The following is a 24,038-nucleotide window of genomic DNA, read 5'->3' as shown; positions in this document are numbered from 1 at the left end:
TGGTCGGGCCTCACTCTGCAGCCAGCCTCAAAGGTTGCCCCATTTGAACTGCTGAGCCTGCATGTAGGTCAGCAGGTCTCAGCTGAATGGGGTGTGGCCACAGCACAGTAGCAGAACACCCCCCATCCTGTGCTTTCTGTCCCTGCCTGCCCAGCTTCTCCTCCAGCTGCCTCCCCTAGATGCGGCTCCTCTGGCAGGAGGCCATTCCCTCCTAGCAGAGCACCTGCTGATTTATAAGCTCCAGCATATTTACCAACAGTGTGCACGCCGTAGGAGTCCTTTCATATTAAGTTCAAGGACAGGCAAAGCCACTCCAGGGTGATGGGAGTCAGAAGAGCAGTTACCCTGGGCGGGACTGGGTCCTGTGGGCATGGGCATGAGGACGCTTCCTGGGGAAGTGGCGGTGGGGGGTGCGGGGGGTAGAAACAACCCGTGTGCGGATTCGGGTGGCAGTCATGCTTGGGGGGCAGTCATCCAAATGGACATACGAAGTCCTTGAGCCCAGCACTTAAGAAGGGTGGGCACGGCTTGCTTTACCTGACAACTTGAATGAGCCACTCCTGCCCTGGGGACATCCTGTGAGCCTGTGCTTGTCTTTTGGAGCAGTCGGAGGAGGATATCAACGTCGCGGCTCTTGGCAAGCAGCAGCCTGAGAATATACCAAACCCCTTGTATGAGAGCACCCCCTCCGCTCCCCAAGAACCTTCCTGTGACTACTTCATGGTGAGTCTGCCTCTTCACCTAGGCACAGACGCAGGTGGGGTGCAGGAGAGTGAGGTCTTCCAGCAAGTCCAACTGGAAAGCTTTGCACCAAGAAAGGCACATTTCTAGAATGTGTCTCAGGGCAATAAGCCTAAAAGCCGGTATTACAAGCTGACTGAAGCCAGGTGGCTGTGGAGTGTCCCTGGGTTCTTTGGGGTGAGATCTCCAATAATTAGAGGTAATAGAGGCTGATCACCCCCAACCTCATGACCAGGTGAGAAGTGATTTGTCACACGAAGAAATTTTGGGCTGCATTCTGTCACAAACATTTATGAGGTAGCCAGTACAAAGATAGAATGAGGCCTTAAAAAGCGTTGGTTTTTGTTTGTTTGTTTGTTTTTTCTTTCCCTTATGTTATGCTTTAAACACCTTTCCATTGTTGGGGGTCTCTGACTGGCTCAGTTGGTAGCGCATGCAGTCCTTGATCCCAGGGCCATGAGTTCAAGCCCCACGTTGAGCATGGATCTATACCTACTTAAAAAAAATTTTTTTAAATAAACTTTCATTTTACATGGTTGCCACAGTTTTCCTGTCCATTGTCAGAGCTGCTTCTTGCCTTTGGAACTATGTTCCTTTTAATGACAGCAGGCCAGGTCCAAGGATCCAGAGGGGGTCCCACAGGACCCACCAAGAGGGTGAGTGGCTTCTCCTAGGATGGAAATCAAATTCGAGCCAGCAGGAAGAGAGAGCAGAGTTTACTGAAGATACAGAGAGGGCAGATACAGATGGAGTGCTGAGAAACAGGGCAAGGAAATGAGAGGAGTCTCGTCTTTGTTCTGGGTCTGGGGTTTTTATTGAGGAGGGTGGTCTGGTGTATGTGCCCCCTCTGGCATCCCGGAACTGGTTAGAACAAAGACCAGGGCCCAACTGTTGGTCCTTGGAGCCACAGGCCCCTGGCCGGGAGATGTCTAGCTGCTGGTGGCCTGGAGTGCGCATATGGGAGCTTAGTCCTGTCATTCTCACCTGGTCCTTCCCTAGATGTTATCTCTTCTAGAGAAATCATTAACTCCTTGTCTCTTCCAAGGAAGACAGACACTATTTGCATTAGGAGGCATGTGTAAGGTGGGGTGGGGGTGCACACCCTAGCAAGAGTGAAAACAGGAAAAGGAGCAAAAGCAGCTTTTTATGGAGTCCTTCGGTTTCCCTATCTCACTTTGATCAGGTCTTTGCTATCTAGAGGGACATGTTCTGCTCTGTTGTTCCAGGAAATAACCATTTGTTTGTAGTTAGTGATCCCTGAGCCTGGATGGGGCTCTACTGACTTCATCCCAGGGGGAGCCCACAGCAAGGTACGCCATTCACACGGAATGTGGAAAGTACACCTGCCCATGGCGTACTACCAGGTCAGCACTGAGCAGCTGGAATAAAACTTTATTCTTCCTTTTATAGGGAGGTAAGAAAAATTGATAGCTAGTGTGTACCTCAGGAGACTGAGCTGACAGCATTGCTCAGGTCCAAGGAAATCACCAGAATCTGGGCTGTTGGTCTAGAACCCTCATGAAGAAGTAGCCAAAGGGGTTCCTGGGTGGCTCAGGCGATTAAGTGTCTGCCTTTGGCTCAGGTCATGACCTCAGAGTCCCAGGATCGAGCCCCGCGTCAGGCTCCCTGCTCAGTGCACAGCCTGCCCTTCATCCAGTTCCTGCTCTCTCTCACATACACATACAGCTCTCTCTTAAATAAAAATCTTTAAAAAAAAAAAAAAAAGGTAACCCAAGCCAGAGAGCTGCTGTGATTGATTGATGCTTGCACATATGCTACCCTCCCTGCAAAACTCTATTATGGCTGTTGCTCTCTGGCAAGCTGGCACTGAAACAGTACCAAAATATTTTATTGCACCATTTTTCAGCTCATAGAGTGCAACAGATATTTTTGTTCTTCTGCAGTGAACCAAACGTAAACGTCTTGTGTTCTCACTGTCCGAGGCAGCAGAACGAATATCTTTGCAATACACTGAAAAATAACCTAGATCCTAACCTACTTTGTTTTTCTCATCAAACCCATGTAGAAGTTTCCCCACCCAAACTGAAAGGGTAAGTTCGGCTGTTCATTTCTTAACTAGTAGTTCATGTCTGGAAGCACTGCTATGTTGAAATCCACCTGATGTAAAAAAGCTGGTGCAGCGGGAAGGGGGTGTTATCCTTGTCATTCCGTGCTCTTCACGCCTTCTCAGCTGCCTGTCCTCTTCTGAGGGCTCTGCCAGCACCACGCATGAAAGGTTCTCCTGAGGCAGGAGACAGTGTGTCCCAAATGCAGGAGTCAGATGAACCCTTCTCATCAGACCAGGTGGCAGAGATGTTCCAGGAACAGAAATCTGAGGCTGCCCCCCGGAAGGGACCTCCTCCATTCTCCTGACTTTTATATTGAAGGTGGGGTGCCTGTACAATATTTGTAGCAATCCCGACATCCGGAACACATCCTGTATGCAAATTAACAGCACTTCAGGGCCAATCAGAGCCGCAGACAGCGCCAGGCTTGGGTGCTGCCTCCAGAGTATGGCTTCTGATTGGACTCTCAAATAATCAAGAGCCAGTGGCAAAGAATGTTTAATCTGGAAGCAGTTTTTTGTAATCATACTAAGAGCCACCTTTGGCAGGGTGTGTGTGCCTTCCTTAATGCAGTATCCAATTTAAGCCTCGTACTTCCCTGTGAGGAAAATATTATTATGGCCCTTTATAAAGATGAGGGAAAAACACCAGGATGGAAGCCACCTGTCCAGGGGCCATAAGCTTCAAGGAGCGGCAGCTGCCCCCAGAACCACCCTACCATCCTGCCTCCTAACACAAGACGGCAGCATGAGCAGACGCTCCTCCCACGCACGTGTTCACGGGGCACTTGGAGGAGAACTGTTTTAGGCTCTTGGGAAGGAAGTTTTCCTCCATCCTCTTAGGATCCCTGGCTGGATCTGAAAAGTAATCTGACAGATTCACAGGAGAAAAGCGTATAAACTTTACGGCAAGTCTGCATGTACCTGGGAGTCCTCACGAGAGAATGAAGACCTGAAGTGACCAGAGCAGGAAGCTTTTCTATCTTTTATACGAAGAAATGACACATCTGTGCAGAACAGACAAGACAGAGGTTTGGGCTTGTGGGGAGTACACAGTGTTGCAAGTAGGAAGATATGGAGTTTAACCAAGTGGTTTGTACAGATTTTCTGGCCCCAAATTCTTGTCTCTGGTGATCAGCGTCTTCTTTCCTCCTGGGGCAGGGAGGGTTTTATGACCTGTTTGAAGGAAGAGAAGCAAGGTGGGGGAAGTTCACAGGGACCATCCTGCTTCTGCTGGTATTTTTTTCCAAAAATTCCTTCAGTTTAAGGTATTTAAACTGCCAAGGGGCCATATTTTGGCAGCGTGTTCTGAACCCCTTCAAGGTCACAGAGCAGAGACCAGAAGGAATGCTCCGCCTAAAAAGATCCAACAAGCAGGAGGGCCTGTGCCCAGTGTTTGAGAGACCTCTCTTTTCCAGGATGCCGAAGACCAGCAGCTGGACAACACTGACCCCCTGGGGGCGCTGTGAGGGGCCAGACCTGCCGCCACCAGCCACCCCCCTTGGCCATCTCCTCACCTGCCTGAGCCGCCTCAAAAAGGCTGTCAACTGTGAATCCTCACACCGGTTGTTTGGAAAGTAAGGTCCTTTCACATTTTAAAGTAGGAAGTACTTAAGCCATACCTCATCTGTTTGGTTAATCTGGGGGATTACTTTGTTTCTGTGGGTGAGGGATCATGTTAAACCCACCCACCAACCCAGGGGGACTGTCCCTCCACTGTACCTTTAGATGGCACTTAAGTACGGTCTCCCCAACGCTCTGACCTCATCTCCTTTCCCTGTTAGGTTGTAAGCATCCAAAGGGCAGGGACCTGCCTCATTCATCTTTGTATCTCGGGGTCTGAGACATGCAGTGTGCTCAATAAATGTTTATGGAAGAGAACTAAAGTCAATGGAACCAACTGGTGTTTTGGGAACAAAAATACTGTTTGCCACAGAAAGGGTCAGAGTCTGAAGGTAAAATCGACTTACTGGAGCTAATGAGGGCCTTTTCATTTAGCCAACACCTCCCTCTTAAAGTCTTCTTTCTTAATTCTGTTTTGTTCACTTGTTTGTGTTTAAGAAGACATAACCAGTTCACAGTCACTGGGGCGGCTAGAATTAAAATGACAGATAATAACAAGCGTTGGCAAGGATGTGAGAAATCAGACCCCTCATACGTCACTGGGAGGAAAGTAAAATGGTGCAGCCACATGGAAATGTTTGGCAGTTCCTCAAAAACTTAAACACAGTATTACATGATCCAGAAATTCCACTCCTTGGCATATATCCAAGAGAAATGAAAAACATGTCCCCATGAAAACTTATATATGCGAGCTCACAACATTATTTGTAATAGCCAGAAAGGAGAAACGACCCAAACGTCCATCATCTTTTGAATGGATAACCAACAGTGGTATATCCCTCCAGTGAAATCTCATTCTCCCCTACAAGGGAACTAGGTACTGAGGACGCATGCCAGCAACACGAAGAGAACCTGAAAACAGCAGCCGAGAAGGCAGATGCAAGAGACCGCAGACTGTATGACTCCATCTACATGAAATTTCCAAAATAGTCAAACTCACAGAAAATAGATTAGTGAATGCCAGGGACGGGGAGTGATGAAAATGTTCTAGAACTTTCCATTGGTGATGTGTGGACTCAGGACAATTTTTGGCTGTGCACAACTCTCCCAACCAGTGCAGGATGTCTACCACACCAGGCCCCTGTCCTCAAAAGATCAGAAGGGCCCTTCCATTAACCGTGACATTGAGCACCCTCCAACCCACCCACCACGCACTTTCAAATGGTCCCAAGGGGGTGGGACTGACCAGCTTTGGGAATCACTACTGGGACAGAGAAGGGAAAAGCTGGGTTGAGCAGGCCTAAGACTCTCCTTTAGGCCCAATAAGGTCCACGGGCTTGTGGTTTCTGCTGAGTCAGGTGAGACATTCTGGAGGCCCCAGTATAACCTTTTTCACAACTCCCGGAAAGGAAAGAAGTCCCAGTCTCAGGCAAAGAAACAGCTTACCTTCTCTCTGGGACAGCATATCATGACGAAAGTAATACCGTGTTTCCAGGAGCTCGCTCCCCAAAAATAAGAGCTAAATCCTCCAGTGAGAGAACGGTACCACCATCACAGGGACAAAAATGCAAGTGATGGAAAAGGAAGACCAGCAGGCTCTCCACAGGAGGAGTGAATGAGACGAAGGTCTGGGCACACCGAGACATCAAGGACATGAAGGTGGTTTAATACAAGTGCACACACATACAGTTTTTTAAAAATAAGCTCTTCAAAATATTTATAAATTTATCTAAAACCCAGTAGTGAGTTGACTTCATGGCACTCATTCCTAATTCAGCATTTTCTTCCCTTAAATCATGGCTTCCAATTTTTAGCTTTCCTGGCAATTTTGATGGCAAGCACGTGGAGGACCATCTTCTCCGGCTCTCGAAGAAGGAACTATCCGTGGAGGAACAGCATTTCCAGGGCGGGGGGTATTGGCTGCCTACCCAAGTCTGAGCTCGCGCTCATTTTCCATCTGTACCTTAACTCCACAGTCTTCTGGGTCTGAAAACAAGCAGGGGTGCTGGGACAAATGGGGTGAGAAATGTACCACACATCTTCCACCCTTTCTCACCGGGGTGTTCTTTTTTTGGGTACAGTGGAATTCGATACAGCGTTGCCACTAAAGCACACAAAAACAGACTACTTACAATGAGCCGGACACAATTCAAACTTTTATTTGGCAAGAAGTTCAGTCCTATAACATAAAATCGAACATTTAGAATAAATAGCAAATTCACATCCAGAATAAATAGTAAGTCTATCTAGTTCGCATGTATGGTGTCTGATACCCTACAGGCACCCTCTGTCATTCTGCTACATATTTGGAACACGGTGTCCTCAGGCTTCAAGCCGGCAGTGCTAAGAAAGTACGGAGGCCTGCAGCGGGTTGGCTGCCCCAGGAAGCAGAGGCCAAGGTGAGGTTTGCATGCGGGACGAGTGCGGGCGAGTGTTCCTGGAATCGACACCTGGGGATGGAAAAGAAGGAACGAGGAGGGAGGAAGGTAGGGCCGGAGTTGGCTGCTCCAGGAAGGGGGTGTGAGTGACCTCGTCTAAGGCTGGGCTTCTCCGTGGGGAAGGCTCTGGAAGAGGGCTGCCAGCTGAGGGCGGGGAGCCAGCAGCTGACCCAGCAGTTGGGGGGTAATTCTCTGGGTTCTGCAGGTTCTGCACAGCCAAGCCCATCCCCCTCTATGAGCACATGCACCAGTCAGTGCAGTGAGGGACGGTCCCTTAGTGCCCGAGCCTGGCTGTTCAATTACACACCCCAAGGGCTATGCCGTGTGCTAGAAACACCAGCTACAGAAGCATGGGTGCCCAGAGGACACGGGGAGCGTGGCACACACACCTACAGAACTTCTCTCTTCCAGCCGCATGCAGCTCTGAGGCGGTTAATGCGTGCTTTCAGCAAGGTCGTGGTGCCGTCACCCCAAGGGACGAGAGCAGGACTGGGCAAACTGGGGCCGGAGAGCCACATCTAGCCTGCAGCTGTTTTTGTAAATCAGGTTGTGACAGAACACAGCGTGCCCATTCCCAGGGCAGCGGTGGCAGAAAATGGCCCGTGAAGCGGCAAGTGCTTCCTTGCTGGTCCTTTACAGGCAACACTGGCTGAACCCTGCATCAGAGAAACTTCTCTCCCCTTCCTTGCCTCAACCCACGAGGGTGTTAAAGATCAGTTGAACTTGAGGCCAGACTCCCAAATGCTAATGCAATAAAAAAAAAGAGAGAGAGAGAGAAAGAGAGAAATGGTACAAAAGGAAATTAGTATTAAGAGGGGAAAATATAGGCTCTCTTGTAGTTGAATAGAGCAATCAAGGAACCCTGCCTCTGGCCAAATGTAGTCTCAAAGCATTCTGGACAAGGGCCCCCGAGTGGGTCTTTGGCAGCAAATGAGCACTCGGCGCCCGGAATCAAGTCCAGTATTTAGCACATTCTACTGCTTAAAAGGCCTTCGGGAGGAAGAAAGAGGAAAAGCCATTTAGATCCCCCAAAGCTAAATTAGTAAGGAGGGAAGATTACTTCTCATTTCTACTTTGCAATAATTAAGAGAGCCAATGCAGTCAAAGCAACTAGTAATTTAGTCTGAGATGTGCCCAAATCAGTAACAGGTGGTTTATGTTACATAACATTACTGGTGATGGCAGAAAACAGAGCTGAAGAGAGTTTAAAAATTAAAAAAAAAAAAAGGCTATGTCAGAAGGAAAGAAGGACCTCTAAGTCAAACTTCTAAAATACTTTAAAAGCTGAGTTTCATCTTAAAAGCAACTGCAAAACCAGTTGTGCGGGTCCCTTCCATGGCAGCCCACCCCAGGTCCCACAAGCCCTGCAGAGCCACCGCCATGGCTGGCTGAACTGTCCCTGCACCACCAGCCTAACCGATGGGAAAACAGGAGATATTTTTCAACATGCAAATCCATCTTATTCTGTTCACTTCCCAAACTGATTTTCTAAATGGTAGAAAACCGACTCCATTCCCTTGTACCACTGCGCTTCCCTCAGTGGGCAGCACAGAGTGCTGGAAAGAACGAAATGCCCAGGGCAGTGCACCAAACCCCAGCGGAGTCAAGACAGTTGGGTCTATCTTGATGGAGCACGCACGGGAAGCATGCCTCGGGCTGTCCTCCACGTGGACACGGCCGCCCCGACCCACGTGGCTGGCCCTGGCGTGGGTTCAGTCCACCAGGTGCCTGCTGTGTGAGCCCAGCTCAGACAGACACCAGGCTTCTACTACGTGGCCCGTCTCATCCTGCCATGTTCAGTGGCCCAGAGTCTGAGATCTTAATTGACAATAGGTTATAAAATTCATCATTCATTTCAAGAAAAATCTTTCTCCCCCAAGGTTTGCATCACCTAACTTAGCTGTCCATGAAAGCAGTTTTAAGAACAGCACTAGTTGGGGTACCTGAGTGGCTCAGTGGGTTAAAGCCTCTGCCTTCAGCTCAGATCATGATCCCAGGGTCCTGGGATCGAGCCCCACATCAGGCTCTCTGCTCAGCAGGGAGCCTGCTTCCCCGCCCCCTCCCCACCTGCCTCTCTGCCTACTTGTGATCTCTGTCAAAAAAATAAATAAAATCTTAAAAAAAAAAAAAAAAAAAGCACTACTTCATTCTTGAGTACACGAGACACCCTGTAACTGGCACCAAGAAGACAGGGATGACTATCTGATTAGATTAAAACTCAGAGGGGAAAAAAAAAACTGTTTTACTTCTTCACTCAGCTTCTCCAGACAGAAACTCCAAGGCCAAGAGCACAGCCTGTGTGCCAAGGACCCCAGTACCAAGCGCTCCTGGGCCCTCCAGCACCCATCAGATGCCCGTCTATACTACCTTCTGATGCTCTAGCCATACAGGAGCTAACACCCAGCCGACAGAAGGCCTACCCCGTTCCTGAAGAGGAATGGCCTACTGGATGTATAACAAAGTTTTAAAGTAAAAGAGGGGCCGAGTCGGGCCTCCTGGGTCTAAAGGGCATCACGCAGGGCATCACGAGGGAAGCCGTGCACCCCACGTCATTCGTGGGCCGTGGCAGGTGGTCTGTGGAACGCCAAGCTGAAATTTCATCCGCAGCTGGCTCCACTACACGGACCACAGTAAAATGCAGAACAAGCGAGCACTGCCCCCACGCCCCCGTTCCGGGCGCCGCCATCCGCACCCACTGCGGATAAACACGCGTGCCCCTCACGTCGGCCTCAGAGGGCCATGAGACGCTGGACGAGCCGGGCCGATCCTAAGTCTCCTCCTGGCTTTGCCCGCCCTTCATCCTCTCCCACCTTCAACGCACACCTCGGGAAAACCGCCCACGCTCCCCAAATAGCCACACGGCTGGGGGGAGCTCGAAGGGGAGGATGGCGCTGGGGCAGCTAAGCAGTGACAGGGCCGCCGCCACCTCCCCCGAGGGTCATGCGAGTGTTTTAACAAGATCCTGACCCCGCAGGGCTCCAGAAGGGGCACATCACGGCAGGACATTTTTTTTGCCTGCTTCATTTTCTGTCCTCCAAAGAGCACCTCAAGCCAACACCTGGGTGGCGTTTTCAGGGGGGATGAACCCCCAGGAGGCCCACCATGGAGGCGCCGGTCCCTCCGGCCTGCTTGTGTCTCGCCGCTGGATTCTACACGGCCGGTCAGGAGGCTGTAGGGCAGGGCCCCTCTCCTCACCCTCCTTCCCCGCGGGAGGAGTGGACCCGCCTGTCACCAGCGACACCGCAGGTGCTCCCGGGGCAGGGTAGAACCCGGGAAGCAGCCGCAGAGGACAACCACGGGGCAAGGACTTGCAACTTCTCTTGTTCTGTTACAGAAGCCTTTTTTGGCAAAGAGGCAGAGTCTCCCTTTGAGGGCGGCCGCTCCAGGAAGCCTAACCCCTGGTACCCTGCACCATGGGCGCTGGAGGCCACGTGGGGGCCACCTCTGCTGCTCACTGCCGTGCGAGGCTATCATGGAGCGTGTGGACTCCTCCGTCAGCTTTCCGCGAGCTGCTGACTGTCGCACGGCGCTGTGCCCTGAGGTCCCCGGAGCACGATCCGGGAATGGTCAGCCCGTTTTCCACGGAAGAGTCGAGAACAATTTCAACACTACAGCAGCTAGAACTGAGAGATGGCATCAAGGGGTCTCACTGGCCCGGAAACACGACACCCGATCCAAGACCTTGGTAAACAAAAAGGCTGATGGCCGGGTTTCAGTCTGAAGCTTCCCACTCGGCCCAACAAGAAATGCGAAGACGGAACTGGTGGGCTGCTCGCTTCAGTCTTAACAACGTGGAAGGAGTCTCCATAAGGTAATAAATATCAAAAGGCATATTTGTATCTTTTCCAAAAGCAACACTCGTCTGCACACAAGTCAACCCCATCACGTCCAGCCAGTTGGGGGCTGTCCCTGCTTCTGGCTCTTTCTGCAGCTGGGCCCCCGGTTACTTGGCATGGGCCTCCTGCAGGAGGGGGAGTCTGAAGGTGGGGGCCCCGTCCGACCAGGCGGGAAGTTCGTGCTGCAGCGGAGTCCTCCGCGGGTAGAACGTGTGGCTGACGTCGTAGTTCAGCAGGCAGCTCAGAGACGCCATGTAGATGTCAGCAAAGCGTGACAGGCGCCTCAGGAAGTAGGTCGGGTTCTGGTCTGTGCGGAACAAGCTTCCAAACTGGGTGTTGAAGAAATTTTTGGTCATTTCTCTGAAGAAGCAAGAAAAGAGCAAAGCAACAGAAAATGATTCAGAAAAGTCTCTTTTTAAGTTAATGAACTCAGCATCGCCCTTTTATTTGTATCGGATTCACTGGAAAGGAAAATCAGCCTAGAACAGCCCAAGCTCTGTTCAGGAAAACAGTCTGCCCATCCACTCATCAAATGACTCTGACCGCATTTCCCACTTAGGCCGGCTGGAGAGCAGCGGGGAAGGCTCCAGCTTCGACGGGGATGGTCCTCTAAAGAGACACATCGTTTTCCAAAGCAAAACGCAGGGGCAGGGAAAGGGCACACAGACAGATGCTGGATGTCCTCCAAGTCCGATTCGCCCTCATCTCCTCATCTGCAGAATGGGATCGGGACCCCCTTTCTACAGGGTCATCATGAGAACGGAATATGAGAAGACAAGTTAAAGCAGACGAGACACCCTAAAGTACTGTGAGGTCTTGGCAATTAAGGATTATTTAGTAGTGAAGTAAATAAATCTCCGTTATCCAATACCCAGCTCCACGCACCTCACTGCCTCTCTGTGGCCCAGGGGACAGCTTTTGCCAAGGCTGCTCACCCCTTCCCCGGGCTCTATCCCCTGCAGGTGTGCCTCTGTGTGGAAACCAATACCCCATCTCTCTCTCTCACACACATACACACACACACACACACACACACAAACACAGGATACATGCACCATCTGACGGCTGGGATCCCTCTACTCAGAACAATCCGGCAAAATGGATAAAGACCACTTGACTATTAATACACCAGTCACAAACACAGCAGGAAATGTAACCATGTCCACAACCGTGCAACACAAGCCACTAGCTGGTAGCAGCCGTCTGTCCAGTAGATGGGGACGGCAGATGCCATGACAACCAGAGTAGAAAATTTTAAAAACTCCATTAGGTCTGCAAGCAGAGCAACATAAACGGTTTTTACAGTTTTCGTGAAAAACCTCATTAAGACGTGAGGTTGCAGGAGACTGACAACCCAAACAGGTGAAGCGGCTCCTTCAACAGACGATCTGCGATTCCTGGGGTAGCACCTGGGTCTGGCCTTTGGGGACAAGAGGCCTGGAGTCCAATCATACCATATGCCTCCCCTCACCCTCTCATGCCATATTTTTATACCAAGAGTAGATTAAGAACCAAATCAAAATGAGCCCCAGGCAGCCGACACCAAGAGGAGGACTGAATTCAATGTGGCTGTGGCCTCTGCAGCCCCCAGGGAGGACACTGGCCCCGCTCCACGCCACTCCCCCCAAGCAGCCTGTCCACGGCTCAGCGGCCAGAACCCAGGCAGTGACCACTCCTTCCAAAAGCCTAGAGACGGCCACGCCCAGCAAAAGAGGAGGTCACGAGCAAGAGCAGAAACGGCCAGATAAACAGTGTCTGCACACACGGCATCCTTCTTAAGGAAGCACGACTGTCCACGGGCCTCTTCTGAGCAACTGTTCCCTTAAGATGCCACCTGCCAACCTTCTCAGACAGCAGGTGGGCTCTGCCCACCAGTAAACATTCTGATACTGAGATGTGTAAACGTGCTCACATACCCCAATGACAAAGAAGCAGCTAGGCAGCAGGAGCCCTGTGAATTCATGGTGGTTCCGAGCCCACCCCCCAAGCCATCCCAGGAGCCACACTGGGCTGCCAGCTGCCAGTATGAGCTACAGCTGGGTCACCAGCTGCGCAGATGGGCAGGACAAGCAGGCAGGGAAGGGGGAGGGGAAGGGACAGCCCCATCAACCCCGGTGTTCAAAGGTTTGCGAAAGGTCACTGCTGCCTCAAAGAAATGTCACATGGCCCCCGCTAATGGCAGCCATGGCTTCGTTGTGGCTACAACAACGGCCATGGTCCCATTCACACCGGGCAGCTCAAAAAGGAGGCTGCCTCGGACCAGCACTGGGGACGGCGTGCGGGCTGAGTGGGGATCAGGCAGGGTGGTGGGCTCGCTGCCTTCGAAATGGGCCCCTCTTACCTCATTTCCTTTCTTTCCTTTTTCCACTCCTGCAAAACCAGCTGTGACTCAGGGTCTCTGTGAACCTACAGGACACAAGCAAATCACTGAGGTTGCTCTAGCGGCAAATAAGCTCATGGGGTGATGAGAATTTAAGGGGCAACTCTTCTTGGACGAATTTTATTCCTTGATGTCAAAGACATAGGCACTTGCTTAAAATACCACACTTTCAGATTCCTGGCTGCATTCTTGCCTTCTTCACCAAAACAAAAATTTTAAATCTCCAACACTAGAAACATGATTTAACAAACAGAGATGGAACATTATAAGCCTATTAAACAAGGCCCCCATTAGCTGAGTCTATTACAGTATTAGTGAAGGCTATGTATAAACACGATGCATATCTATCCATGTAAAACATGTGTGTTACATGTGTGCAGTGTGTCCCCTACACGTGTGTACCACATATGCAAACATCCACTGACCACACACCCCCACTACACATATCACAGATGAGTACAAACATAAAATCAGCAGGTAGGTGGACTCAGCAGGTGTAACAGTACACCTCTAATTACAAGCATGTCAAAATAGGGGCATGTATGTGGCAATGAACATTTTGGCAATGGAAATTTTTCTTTAATTTATGCAAGGAAAGTAGGATTATAAATAGTTTTAGTGTTTTCCCTTGAGGTGATATTATCCTTTTGAAAGTGTTCAAGGGAAAATAAATAATTGTTCTGTGAAAGACAGGAAGGTAGAGCACCTCAACCAGAGGGAAAAAGCAGAGACTTTTCTAGCCGGCCTGAAATGTGAGCAAAAGGCAAGAAGAGGACAACTGCCCACAACCTAACAAACGGAATCTCACAGGTGTCATGTCGTTGAGCAGGAACGTCCCCGCCAGGGTCAGAGGCTCATGTGACCATGGACGACAGGTGGGGCTCCCTGCAATTCATGCTCACATGGGCAGCCTTAGAGCCTGGAGGAAAATACCAAACAAGCAGGCCATTTGCTTCCCACGTGGGAACCAAGGCCCTCTGTTTACTGCCTCTGCCCAGCTCAACAGCTTGACTGGCAGTCACCTGCTAAAGGCCTCTGCCACTCACACGAAACCCGTGTGGACTGAGCTTATGATCTGGATGGCTCCCCCAAACACACACTGCCTGTATCAGTGGGAGGCAGCTGCCACTGGACGACCACTGGCTGTTACTTCTGGAGCACTGGAAGACTGCCTCAACACTTCCAGAGGTGCTGACAGAGGCTCTGTAAACATGATTTTAATTAGTTTTCACATTTTATTCAAGAAATTACTCACTCTAGCATTTAGGATCAACAAAATATGCGACTAGATCAGAAGAGGTAAAATGTGTAATTTCTATACACACATGCACACGCAAACATATCTGTACAGCACACCTATGTGCCCAGCATTGTGCTTGATGCTGAAGATACAAGAGAGGACAAGACAGAGGCCCCCTTGGAGGTAAACAGACCGTGATAAAACCACAAAACACCAGAGAGTGAGGGGTCAGTCTGTGAGCAGGAACGCCCCAGCTCTGCCCACACACCCTTCTCAGCCCATAAACTGGGCACTTCCGTCCCTGTCTAAGCAGGAGGGAGAGACGTCTTCTCCCTTACTATGCCCATAAATGCAGGATGGGAGAATGCTCTAGTGACGGGCATAGGGATTACCAAAGTGAATCTCCCTGTGCTCTCTTTCTGAAACTTAGCTGCCAGAGGACATGAGAATCCTCCTCCCCAGGGCCGGCTCTGCAGACCGGAAGGGCAACCTCAGGTCTCCCAGCTCAAGGCACATTCTCCAGCTCTTCCAGAGATGGAGCAGACATCATGTGCCCCACTCTGCCCTCCTGGGCACCTTTCTCCACCGCTTACCATCACTGTCAGAACCTCAGCCTCCTCCCCTGGCGCCCACCCCCCATCAGCTTTTGTACATGCTCAAGTCTCTTCTGTTTAAAAAAAAAAAAAAGGCTATTTTTCCTTGAGGCACGTCTTTCTCCAGCTCTGCTCCCCCCAAAAGCCAAACTTTTCAGTAAGTTGCAGGTGTCTGAAATCTATTTTAAACTGCTTCAGAAGAAGTGTGTGCTCATTAGTGATAACTAATCTTTAAGTGAAACTATGCACGCCCAAGTGGGTCGTTAACATCAGTGAAGACTCACCAGAAGCCCACAGGAGAGGCCGAGAGGCCGGTCCCATCTTTGGCCCAGTCGTTAATTAGCATAATCAGCTCCACAGGAGCAACAAGGCAAATCACACTCCACCAGCACACCAGCCCTCCCACCCAGTGTGAGTGCGGCCCTACAGTCCAGCCGCCCCGAACCTCTACCAGGGGAGGCCACATCCAGCCCACCACCTGTTTTTCTCATCGGCTTCCATGCTGAAGAGTAAGTTCCTTTCTAAATGGTTGGGGGTGTGGTAATCAAAAGGAGAACAATTTTATGACACACAAAAATAAGAGGACATTCACATCTCAGTGTCCATCAAGAAAGCCACAGGGACACAACCACGCCCCGTCGTTTACACATGGTCCGCACTGTCCCGGGCTGCTCTTGGCCACAAGCACAGCTGAGCAGCAGTGACAGACGGCTTGGCCCACACAGCACGACACACTGACTGACCTGGCCCTTTGCAGAAATCGGCCAAACCCGGAGCTAAATGTGGTTGTGACACGAGAACCTGGGAAGGCTCTCTACTGCCGTCAACCAGCACTGCCACCATCCACCACATCATTTTGGACTCTACTTTCGAGGTTAGTTAAACCAAATTATCTTTATTCTTTACAGCTACTCAAAGCCAAAATTATATACTTATATTTAATTCATCACACTTGGCCCCCAACGACACTCTGCTGGCTTCACAAATTAAAAAATCAAACCAAAGCTCTGAGGATGTTTTTCTCTTCAGCAAAGAGTCCAAATAAAGGACTACATTTCTGAAAATTACCCCGAAAGGGGAGTGTCTAGAGATATGAGGCAGAAAGTCACTAGAAATATTTAGCTTTTCACGTGAACGTGGCAGCAGCAGGGCAGGAGGAAGGGGAAGAGGAAGAACATGAGAAAGGACACTCACTGGGCTGGATTTTTTTTTTTTTTTCATTATCTGCCCTACTTCTCTCTATCCTCATGATGCTAACCGGACAGAAAGCTATGCAAAGAGTTAGAGCCCGAGGTGAGAGTGAGGAAGACTCTAGAGCCAGACTGCCCACGTCCCCATCCCAGCACCATCACCCGTTACTTGCCAAGTTACTTTCCTCCTCCTTTGTGCCCCGGGGGCTTCACCTATAAAGTGGGAGTGTTAGCATCTACTTCAAAGAGTTGTTCTGAGAAAAAAATGAACATAAAGCCTGGACCAGTGTCTCCAGTATGGTATCTAGAACATGGCGTCTAGGGCATCACGTCTAGAACATGGGTCCTACAGTGTTGTGTCTAGAGTGTGGTTCTAGAACGCGGTGTCTAGAACATTTCCAAATAGCTTGGTTCAGCTGTTCACGAACTCTGGAACTCAGGATAAGTTCTCTGTCCTTCAGACTCCATTCCCTCTCCTGTAAAATGGGATTGGCAATGTGAATGGTAGCTCCCTCTTCTTCCTCCCCCCCTTATGTCTTATATAATTACTTCCAAAATCAGAGAAATATTTTCAGCCCTTCCATTCTCTAAAACACAAACTCCTTAATCATCAAACTTTTTATACAGGTCAGAGAACAGAAAACAAAAAAATTATCCTCAGAGCTAAAATGTGGGGCACCTGGGTGGCTCAGTTGGTCAAGCATCCAACCGTTAGTTTTGGCTCAGGTCATGATCTCAGGGTGGTAAGATCAAGTACTGCATTGCAGGGGTGGGGAGAGGTGTGGGGGGCGGTGGGGAGGGGTGTGGGGGCGGTAGGGAGGGGTGTGAGGGGCGGCAGGGAGGTTCACACTCGAAGGGGGAATCTGCTTGAAGATTCTCTCCCTCCCCCATCCCCCACTCTCAAACATGTGCCTGTGTGCACCCACACACTCTCTAAAATAATCAATTAATAATTTAAAACTTTTTCAATTAATAATTTAAAAATTTTATTATCAATTAATAATTTAAAAATTAATAATTTAAAATTTTTAAATTTTTTAAAATAAAATTTAGTGACACCATCCACATGCAGCCCGTGTCTATGTCTGTCAGGCTCCAGCATGACAGAGGGCGGGCAGCACTGCCACAGCTAAGGAGAACTCTAACCCTAAGAGCAGGGAAGCGCTCTGACGTCGTGCTCAAATGCTCGGACTTGGACATCACATGTGCCTTAAGTTCAAGTTCTTGCTTTGTCATTTTACAATCTCAGACACGCTGCCTGACTTCTCAAACACCCATTTTCCTTATTCTAAGTGGAAAAACTGTACCCGCCTGCAAAGGACAGCCAGGACTACTGAAGACTCGTGTGTGCAGGATAAGCACGCCACACAGCGTCTGGCATGTGAAAAGTAACTATTATTATTGTCTGATCTATGTACACACTTGAAGCTACATTAACCCAGAATTGATGCCTTTTATTTTTAGAAAAGCACCTCACAGACAAGCATAGTCAGGGACGCATCACAAATCCTCATCACAGACCAGCCAAGAACCAACGTGGGCAGAGCCCACTGGAAGCAAGGCCTGGGGGACGTGCAAGGTCCCATGCTCCGGAATGTGTGGGCCCCGGAGCGAGGGCCCAGCCGGCCGCTTCTCACAGCTCTGCCTGAGCTCACTGCCAGCTGCCTCGGTGCGGGCTGCCAGCTGGGCCGGGCAAGGCAGGCCCCTGCCCATTCCCAAAGTGGGCTGGCAGGCCGTGGGCCACAGGCTGTGGCCAGAAGCTACAGGTGTGTTAGCCAAGAGAGCGGGCAGCGTGCTCCTTATCCTAAAAAAGCACTCATGCTGGGACAGCTGCAGGCCAGGTCAGCTGAACCAAGCAGGAAGCAAGGTGTCTCAGGAGAAGGGGGAGTGGGTCACAGCGACAAGTGAGGGGTAGCTTCCGTGGGTCAGAAAAATCACCAAAAACAACATTCCTCACTAACAGTCTGAAACTGGCTACATAACTTACACAAAGGAGAAACTGCCACAGAACTCCACTGAGCCAGGAAATTGTAAGTATTATGTTCAAAATCAAGTGGAGGCTATATGCAGAGATACTGACTTCTGCTTTGAGACCCTCTCCAGCAAGCTGTGATGCCCAGCCTGAGGGGTTCATTCCACAGGACCCTGCATTTTGCAGATGGGGAAACTGAGGCCCCGGATGGGGAAGTCCCACAGCAGCAGGCCCAAGGCAGAAGCAGGACTGGTCCCACACATCAGCAGAGGTTCTCGAATCCCACTATCCCACAGGACGTCTCCCGAGAGAGCTTTAGTGGGAAGCGAGGACACAGATCTCCACTGACAGAGGAATCCACATAGACCCCCGCGTTTACAGGGCCCCACAAAGCTCTTCTCCTCAATCAATTTGCGGGGCACTTTTAAAGATGTCTTCACTCTCTTGGGGGCAAAACAGCCCCAGGAGTTATTCTGCAGGATGCCTTATGCTTCATGCTTTATAACCACAGTTAAAAGAAAATATTTGAAATAACTTTGATTAGAGGACTAACTTCAGACTTAAAGAAAAAAGAGGAGAGAGAGAAAAAAATCCCAAACCTGCATCTGCTCCAATAACCCGGTCAGGGTCTGCAGCCAGGTCATGGTTTGAATGTACTGCTCCGTGTTCATGATCCTGAGCTCGGACCTCAGCTCCGGGATAATCGCACCAGTTCGCCAGCCGTGCTTCAGGGTCAAATCCTGATCGCAAAGATCACCAAAAGTCAACACTCCTCTTGAAAGAATTTAAACCATTCCGTTCCCTTTCCCAGACCCAGACGCAACAGGCGTGCACTGAATTCCTTTTCATTGCAATGCCTAATTATTAACCAAGCCAAATTTAGTCAATTACATGTAATTAAGCCAAGTCAGCCCCAGGCTTTGACCGTAACACCCAAAGAGAGTTTCTGTTCTGGAAATAATGGCTGTGAATCAAGCCCCTGCAGAAACACAGGGTCTGAAATCATTAACCATGGTCTGCAGAACAACAGTTAGGTCAGGGGCAGAACAAGAGGCTCCACTGAAATGCCACTGGAGGTCTTCATTCAATTCGTCCACAGACCACTGGGGAGCACCCACTGTGTGCTGGGCCTTGTGGGTTATGAGGAATTATAAAATGTGAGGCTTGGAATGATCCTACAACACAGACATACATGATCACATTTCTCATGCCAGATACAGTGAACTCGTGATTTGACAATTAAGCCAAAGTATCTGTCAACAAATATATCCTAGGAAATCTAAGCTATACAATCAGCATACTAAATGGTCATTTGTTTTCTCATTTGGCAAATATTTATCCAACTACTAAGTGCCAGGCCCTGTTCTAGACAATGAGGATAAAACAATGAACAAAAACTGATAAAACTCTGCCCTCATGGGAAATACAAGCAAAAAATAAACCAAAGTATGTACAAAGGCAGGTGGTGATAAATACAATGGTCAAAAATCAAGCGGAATAAGAAGGAAAAAAGTTATCATCGTATATAAAGTGGTTAGGAAAACAAGGCCAATAAAGGGATGTTTGAGAAGAGATCAGAAGGGAAGGAGAGTGAAAGTGTGAGCTATGCGGGAGGAGAACAATTCAGGCTGGGAAAACAGTAAGTGCAAAGGCCCTGGGGCAGGAACATGCTGGGGTTGGGGGTGTGGAGGTAGAGTTGTAAAGGAACAGCCAGGCAGGGAGCCTAAAGCTGAGTAGGAAAGGGCAGAGGCAGGTCCTGCCTTCAGAGAGGAGGGCTTTAGAAGGACAGATCAAGCAGGGCCTTGTAGGAAACAGTAGGAAATCAGGCTTTTATTCTGAAGAATAAAGGAAAGCTTTGAGGTTTTAAGGAATAAAATGGTATAAGGTTTAAAATCTTCAGAGTTTACTGGCTACTCACCTAAAGCCAGAATCCCGGCTCCTCAAGTGCTAAGGATATTGCCTACTTTCTTCACCTACTGAATTTCTTTAAACCTTTCAGCATTTCTCCTCCTATAGTACATGAAAACCTACAGCATAACCTTTTAAATACTCCCAATGGTGGCAAACTTTTGAAGGTAGCTTTTATTTCTGAAAATAAGTAAAAAGTCACCTGGAACATTTCTAAGACTAAAGCATATGATAATAAATTACTAATAATAAAACTGATTCTCTCCTGTGCCTCAACCTGGCTCTCAAATCTATTCTTAAAGGGGCACCCAAATGTGCGTTGACAAAGAGCAACGTTAGAAGTACCTACATTCCCAAGGTGACTTCCCTGAAGGATAATGTGCTTTGCCACATAATTTCTGACATGTTAATTCTGACATGTTAATGAACTGATCTTTTATAACTGTGGTTTTCAAACTCTGTTGAACTCTGTTTCAAACTCTATATGCTCCAAGAGACTTTATTTACTAATTTATTTATTATCTCTACACCCAATGCAGGGCTCAAACCTCCAGGCCCAAGATCAAGAGTCACATGTTTCACCAACTGAGCCAGACAGGCATCCCTCCAAGAGACTCACCATAGATCTAAGGACACACATAGATTGAAAGGTTTAAAAAAGATATTAGTAACCAAAAGAGAGCAGGGGTGCTATGCTAATATCAGACAAAATAGACCTTAAATCAAAAACTGTCACAAGACACAAGGAATGACAATTATATAATAACAAAGGATCAATTGTTATAACAATTATAACCATATATGCACCAAACATCAGAGTGCAACAATCTATGAAGCAGGTATGAACAGAACTGAAGGAAAAAATAGCAGCAGGAGACTTCAACAGTCCACTCCTATAACAGAAAAATGACCAAACAAAAGACAACAAGTCAGGAAATATAGGACTTGAACAACACTGAAGACCAACGAGAACTCACAGACATATGCAGAACATACCACCCAACAAAAGCAGAATGCACATTTTTCTCCATGCACTTGAAATAGTCTCCAGGACAGAACTTATGTTAGGTCCCAAAACAAGTTGTAATGAGTTTTAAAATCATACAGAGTATCTTTATTGATCACAAGCAGTGAAGCTAGAAATCAACAGAGGGAAAAACTAAAAATTTCACAAAAATATGGAAATAAAGAACACCCTCTTAAACAAACAACAAGTCAAGGAAATCATAAGAGAAATGAGAAAATACCCTGTGCTAAATTTAAACACAAATGCACATGTGACATAATGAAACCTATGGGATGCAGCAAATGCAGTACTCAGAGGGAAATTTATAGCCATACACTATATACACAGTATAGCCATAGCCATACATATGTGAAAAAAGAAATATCCCAAATTAACAACTTCACACCATAAGGAACTAGACAAAGACAAAAAAAACCCAGAACACTCATATTACTAAAATCAGAAATTTAAGTAGTGATAATACTACCAATTCTACGGAAATAAAAAGAATTGTAAAAGCTACAAACATCAACAACCTACAATACATCAACAACCTGAATAACCTAGATGACATTCCCAGAAACATATAATCCACCAAGACTAACTTATGAAGAAATGCAAAAACTGAAAAGACCTCTAACTAGTAAGGCGATTGAATCAGAAATCAAAACCCTTCCAACAATGAAAAGCCCAGGACCAGATAGACGGTTTCACTGGTGAATTCCTCCAAACAGTTAAAGAGGAATTAACACCAATCCTTCTCAAACTCTCCCAAAAACTGAAGAGGAGGGATCAGTTCCTAACTTATTCTGAGGCAATTATTACCTTGATATCAAATTTCAGTGTGAAAAGCTGTTTAAAAAACAGATGGCCAAGCCCCACCAGATCTTCTGATCTGATGTGAGGCCTGAGAAACTGCATTTCTAATAAGTTTCCCAGGTGGTACTGATGTCACAGGGACCACACTTGAAGAAACTACTGCCTTGTGAGGACCTCTCATAATGCTAAGTCCTATATGTGTGTGTGTGTGTGTATGTGTGTGTGTGTGTGTCCATGCGCGTTCACAGACCCACATACCTCAAGGGCAGCACACAGTTATCTCATCAAGACCCAAAGACACCCCTCAGCAAGAGGCAAATGTCTGTGACATCATGTCACTCAGCGGAACATTCTGGTAGTGCCAACATCCTGAAGGTAGCACTTTATATTTCAACTTATCACTTTTACATACATTATCTTACTTCACTCTTCTCACAAATGAGGACATCAGAGCTTGGAGGCTGTGTGTAAGGCCACCCAGCTGAAAATAGTAGAGCTGGGATGGAAACCTGTCTTCTAGTTCTGAGCCCATGATTCCTTCCACTAGACCCTCAGCCTGCTGGACAGACGTGACCATGCAGGGGGCATGGAATCACCCAGCAAGAGTGTGTCCACACACAGGCACTGGAATCACCCCTCCACCTCTGCCTCCAGCAGATGGTCTGAAGTCTGATGCCACCAGCCTGGGCTCACTGAGCAAACAGAATCGCACCGCACCAGGAGCCGGGCATGGCAGGAAACGTGACTGACTCAGCCTTGTTCCAATTATAGATTAAGTCATAATTCATGTCCTGCGATGCTGCTCTAGTTATGCCAGTGGGCATGAAATGCCTCACTTTCTCAGAATAGCTGTTTCCTAGAAATGCCAGTTTTTGAACTTGCAAAAGAAGCCCTGACTAACGTTTATGAATTCTTCTTTGTCCGCCTCGGATGTTTTTTTTTTGTTTTTTTTTTTTTAAAGATTTTATTTATTTATTTGACAGAGATCACAGGTAGGTAGAGAGACTGGCAGAGAGAGAGAGAGAGCGGGAAGCAGGCTCCCTGCTGAGCAGAAAGCCCCATGTGGGACTCGATCCCAGGACGCTGAGATCATGACCTGAGTCGAAGGCAGCGGCTTAACCCACTGAGCCACCCAGGCGCCCCTTGGATGTTTTAATAAAAACAAAAAGACTGGCATTTATTTCTTACTATTACCTGAATGGAAAGATTTTTCTCATAAATCCTGAGTAAATTACTAATTTCTATCATTTCAAAAAAAATTTACTTTTTACACCTCTGATCCATTCCATTATGTAACAAATGAGACCCCCCCGCCCAAAAAAGGCAACCTTGTTCCATTTTTATGAAAGTATAAAAACGGTCTTAAATAAGAGAAATTCCTTAGGAAGTGAAACTAACACATCTGTCTCCCAGCAAAGAAAAGGAAAAAAAGCTCCTCACCGCCAGGTCACTGTATATGTGGTCACCAAAATACAACACTTTGGATCCTCTCCATCCAGTAAGCTTCAAAAATTCATATAGATTGCCCTGCAACAATAGAAAAAGAGAGAGATTGTATCATCTGAGATAGAAACCTATATACTTACTGTGACCCAAAATACTGATTTTTTAAAACTTAGCAAAATCTTGAATTTTATACACAATTCTAAGTACCAAAACATAAAAGATAAAAACACCTTTGCATGAATTCTCTCAGATGTTTCTTCTAAGTCAAATGCACTTTGCAGAAATGATTCATATGGTACATACCTCTCCGTAATGATCTTTTTACATGGATCATTCTATAACCATGTCAGTGAATACTAATCTACCACTTCAGTAGCGAGAAATACTGTGGTTCCTTTTACCCATCCCCTAATGTTGGACATGTACTTTGGTATCTATTTTGTAACTCACGGCAAATATTCTTGTAGCACAGTCTGAGCTACGTCCTAATAATTCCCTTGGTCTAACGTGCTAGTAGTGGGATAGCGATATCAAAGCAAATCTTCCAACATCTGGAAAACAGACTTACTGCCCAGCACAGCAGTGTGTTACAAATCCACCAGGAAGGTTTCAAGTTTTTTAACCACGCAGTACTTCGTCTGTTTTATAAAGACTTTCATGTGTTTTATAAATCTTACAGAAATACAAAAATTTTAAAGGATGAGATAAAACAAACTTCAGTAACACAAGAGTCAGTGATTCAATCACTTATTCAAACATTTGAAAGCTTCACGGATACTAAAATATATCAAAATTGTATACAAAACACAGCTCATCAGGAAATAATCACTAATTTAAGGTA

The 24,038-nt window shown here is 47.8% G+C and overlaps 2 protein-coding genes across 4 annotated transcripts in view; one reads left to right on the top strand and one right to left on the bottom strand.

Moving 5' to 3' along the window:
- The window catches only part of STAB2 (stabilin 2), a 165,472-nt gene extending 158,531 nt beyond the window's left edge, over positions 1-6,941 (top strand). The window contains exons 68-70 of one of the 3 annotated variants that reach the window (XR_014313870.1): positions 607-723; positions 4,225-4,383; positions 6,184-6,941. Coding sequence is in view for 1 of the 3 variants with exons in the window: in XM_082739101.1 (XP_082595227.1) it covers positions 607-723; positions 4,225-4,275 (168 nt within the window). In the remaining 2 variants the exon portion in view is untranslated. Of the gene's footprint in view, positions 1-606; positions 724-4,224; positions 4,685-5,238; positions 6,157-6,183 lie in introns of those variants that run through there. The other 2 variants (XR_014313871.1, XM_082739101.1) reach the window with 2 other exon arrangements.
- The window catches only part of NT5DC3 (5'-nucleotidase domain containing 3), a 61,852-nt gene continuing 44,321 nt past the window's right edge, over positions 6,508-24,038 (bottom strand). Inside the window, exons 11-14 of the mRNA XM_082739102.1 lie at positions 23,192-23,278; positions 18,618-18,758; positions 12,985-13,049; positions 6,508-11,003 (exon numbers count right to left, since the gene is read on the bottom strand). Coding sequence (XP_082595228.1) covers positions 10,751-11,003; positions 12,985-13,049; positions 18,618-18,758; positions 23,192-23,278 — 546 coding nt within the window. The 3' untranslated portion in view covers positions 6,508-10,750. The remainder of the gene's footprint in view (positions 11,004-12,984; positions 13,050-18,617; positions 18,759-23,191; positions 23,279-24,038) is intronic.

This window comes from Mustela nivalis (assembly GCF_964662115.1).
Source record: "Mustela nivalis genome assembly, chromosome: 7".
Lineage (NCBI taxonomy): Eukaryota > Metazoa > Chordata > Mammalia > Carnivora > Mustelidae > Mustela > Mustela nivalis.
This window is presented reverse-complemented; position numbering and strand designations above follow the sequence as displayed.